Raw genomic sequence first — 4063 nt, forward strand, 5'->3', positions numbered from 1 at the left:
GAGGCCAGCTACCATGGCTCACACTTGTAATTCTAGCAGTCTGGGAAGCCAAAGAGAGAGGATCACTTGAGACCTCCTGAGCACAAGCAAGATCCCATCTCCACTAAAAATAGAAAAAATCAGCCAGACGCAGTGGTAGGTGCTGTAGTCCCAGCTACTTGGGAAACTAGGGCCAGAAGATTGATTGATCCCAGGAGTTTGAGGTTGCTGTGAGCTATGATGATGCCACAGAACTCTACCCTGGGCACTTTAGTGGGGCCACAAAGCAAGACTCAGTTTCGAAAAAAGAGTGAGTGAGTGTGCATAGACGTGAGGCTGTGTGTTGGTGTAAGATTCGGTCTTGAATCCTGGCAGTCAAGACTCTGATATGTAACTTCAGCTCTGTGGCCTTGTGGAAGTTAGATCACCTTCAGACTCTCACTTGACTCCCAAGTAAATAATGAATAATTAGGCTGCTCTTCTGGGGACCAGATACAGACTACCTGACTTTTGTTCACACAAATACTAGGCTTGCTGTAAATTAAAATTTCACCTCACATAATTCATCTATGCCTCTATAAACCTCCTCTCTGTTTTCAATTAGATTTGATATGCCTCATTATTTCTCATTTAGCACCATGTTTGAATTTTGCTCTTTTTCCATTTTATATTCATTCTAGTATTAGCTTTCTTTTAACTCTTGAAGGGATTTCTGTTTGTATCCTAATGTGCCTATTTGTATGTTATAATAAAAACCTATACTTTTATAATATTTGGGAATTAAAATCTTGTGATCTACTGCATGCCATGTGTATGAGGAGATATACAACTGCCAAGTCCTTAAATAATTGTACGGTCAGGATGCCGGCAGGAAACGGGTGACACCTGGGATATGAGAAAGAATTTACTGTAGGGACTATTCCTGAAGGCATGGAAACCATTAGAGAATAACACAGCACCTTGGAGCCACCAATGCCTCAAACAGCAACAGGAGGGGGTTGGCCAGACCCTGACAAGCCCTGCGACTGCAGGAGAAGGCCCAGGAGTTAAGTCTCCACTGCCAGACCCGGCCAGCCAGTGAGGCCAAAAGGGAAGCAAGGGGAGTGAGGATCCCATCCTTCCTCCCACCCTTTGTTCTCTGGCCTGGCTTCCTTTATTCAAAAACAAGCTGGAAGCCAGTGGGCAAGGGAGCCAAGTAGATACAGTCCCTAGAGGCAATTTCCCAGCACATGGAGAGTGGAAAAAGAAGAGTAAACTGAAGAGCGAACAGAAGATACTCAGCACAGCGCTCTCCTATAAAACACATTCTCCCAGCTCGGCGCCTGTGGCTCAAGTGGCTAAGGCGCCAGCCACATACACCTAAGGTGGCGGGTTCGAATCCCCAGCCCAGGCCCGCCAAACAACAATGATGGCTGCAACCAAAAAATGGCCAGGTGTTGTGGCGGGCGCCTGTAGTCCCAGCTACTTGGGAGGCTGAGGCAGGAGACTCGCTTGAGCCCAGGAGTTGGAGGTTGCTGTGAGCTGTGATGCCATGGCACTCTACCCAGGGAGATAGCTTGAGGCTCTGTCTCAAAAAAAAAAAAAAAGAAAGAAAGAAAACGCATTCTCCCAAAGTGACCTTGGCTTTTGGGGTTTGGTAGTCTGTGTAAGTAGCATACACACCCCGCCATGCTTATGCCCTGACCCCTTGGGTTCCAAGTACTTTTCTTCTCAGTATTGCCACAGATGGTCTTAGGACCAAGCTGGTCACTGTAGCTGATGCCCAGACCAGCTCCTGGAGGGTAAGACTTGGTCAATCAAGCCACAGTCCCGGCCCCTGGGGCGACTTTCCCAGTGGGCCACCTGGCAGGCGCCCCCTCACCCTTCTCTCCTTCATTTCCAGGGTGGAGCTTCAGCATGGGGTCAGCCTACCAGTTTCACAGCTGGCGTGTGTTTGTCATCGTCTGCGCGCTCCCCTGCGTCTCCTCTGTGGTGGCCCTCACTTTCATGCCTGAAAGCCCACGGTTCTTGTTGGAGGTAACACTTGTTATTATAAATATTCACATAGCCGACATGCACTGGAAAGAGTTCTTTGCTAATTCTAGAAAAGTGCTTGCTTCCTTGGGTGGTATGTTTCTCTTTCCTACTATGGAATTCTGGAGGGTTTGACTTCATGGAGACATGCTTTGAACCACCAACAACACCTGGAAAAGCTGTCTCATGCCAGAAAATAATTGAGTTCCACCTTACAAAAGTAACTTTTTACTCAGCGAAAAGAACATGGCTCATTGTTACGGAAATGGAATTTTATTATCTGAGAGTACTTATTTCTAGTTGTAGCCATGTTCTTTGAATTGCTAATGTATTCCGTGATATCCAAATGGTCTGTCTGTTCCAATGGGATATACCTAAACACATTTGCACAATCATGCCTCATTGAATCTTATGATACAAGATGGTAATTGGAAAATCAGGGAGGGTAAGGGTGTCTGTCACTCCTAGAGCTTCACTGTCTGCTCCCATTTCTTAGGTTGGAAAGCATGATGAAGCTTGGATGATTCTGAAGCTGATTCATGACACCAACATGAGAGCACGGGGTCAGCCTGAGAAGGTCTTCACGGTGAGTCTGCTCCTCAGAGAATTCACAGTGCCAGGGACTGGGACGTGCTTTCTGTCAAGGACAAGCCTGTAAATACTTTAGGCTTCTCAAGCCAGATAGTCTCTGTCACAACTACTCAACTCTGCTACTGCAGCAAAAATTCAGCCATTGACAACGTATAAACAAATGGGTGTGACTATGTTTCAATAAAACTTTATTTATAGAGATAGGCACAGGGCTGCATTGGGCCCATAGATTGCCAGACCTCTGCCTATGCTGAAGTAGGACCCCAGAGCTCTCTGGTTGGTCAAATGATAACACCAACCCAAGAGATGGGGTGAGGTGGAAAGAATAACTTTACTTCTCAGATGTATTCTCTGATCGATCCCAAGACTCAGAACCTGAGGGCCACCAGCCAATTCTCCTTGACTTACTGTCAGAGGAGGTCTGGCCTCTGTGGGTCTGTCTCTTCTGCTCAGCCAGGCCACTGCTCTTGCCCCAGTCACCGAGCTGAAAGTTACTTCCATATGCTGCTCAGCCAAGGAGCTTAGAACTTAGGGCCGCCTACATAAAGCAACTACAAATGGGTTCAAAACCCAGGTCTCTCACTTGCTGTGTTATCTGAGCAAGTAACATCAAGGTTCTGAGCTTCAGTTTCCTTATGCATGATTAGAATAAAGCCCAACTGGTAGATTTGTTAGGAGGGTCAAATGAGAAAATGTATGTAAAACATTTAGCAAAAGGTCTGGCAAATTCTAAGTACTCCATAAATAGCAGCTAATAATATTTACATATCTATATATTAAAATAAACACATCTGTGCAGATTAGTATAGATATACATATACATTTACATCACATGTCTGTATATCTGTGTATACATCTACATGTATATATTATACATATATTCATATGTATATATTATACATGTTCATGTGTTAATATATATGCACAGTTGTAGATATATATATAATTACATATGTATCATATCATATAGTTATATGAATATATTATGCATATTAATATATGCACACAGCACGTGCATTTATATAAAAGCACGTGAAAACCTATTAAGGCCTTTAAAAAGTTCTCCCCAAATTTTAAAACCAGACAAGTTCATTTACATTAAAAGGAAATAAAAGTATTCTCATAAACAGAAAAGCCCAAAAAACACCACCCATATAATGTTCTTGAAAAAAAGCTTGATGTAATTAAAACCAAGTTAAAATAAAACCAATAAATCAAGAAGTAAGAAGGTCAAGGGCAGTGATTCGTGCCTGTAATCCTAGCTGTCTGGGAAGCCGAGGCAGGTAGATTGCCTGTTCTCACAAGTTTGAGACCAGCCTGAGCAAAACCAAGACCCTGTCTCTAAAAATAGCCAGGCATTGGGTGGCGCCTGTGGCTCAGTGAGTAGGGCGCTGGCCCCATAAGGGTGGCGGGTTCAAACCTGGCCCCGGCCAAACTGAAAAAAAAAAAAAAGTAGCCAGGCATTGTGGCAGACACCTGT

General features: G+C 44.3%; 1 protein-coding gene across 1 annotated transcript in view; it reads left to right on the forward strand.

Annotated features, from left to right (window-relative positions):
* The window catches only part of SV2C (synaptic vesicle glycoprotein 2C), a 241488-nt gene that overhangs the window by 201180 nt on the left and 36245 nt on the right, over positions 1-4063 (forward strand). The window contains exons 5-6 of the mRNA XM_003785923.2: positions 1862-1995; positions 2489-2578. Coding sequence (XP_003785971.1) covers positions 1862-1995; positions 2489-2578 — 224 coding nt within the window. The remainder of the gene's footprint in view (positions 1-1861; positions 1996-2488; positions 2579-4063) is intronic.

The sequence above is a fragment of the Otolemur garnettii genome, unplaced genomic scaffold, assembly GCF_000181295.1.
Source record: "Otolemur garnettii isolate 467f Iridium unplaced genomic scaffold, OtoGar3 scaffold00017, whole genome shotgun sequence".
Lineage (NCBI taxonomy): Eukaryota > Metazoa > Chordata > Mammalia > Primates > Galagidae > Otolemur > Otolemur garnettii.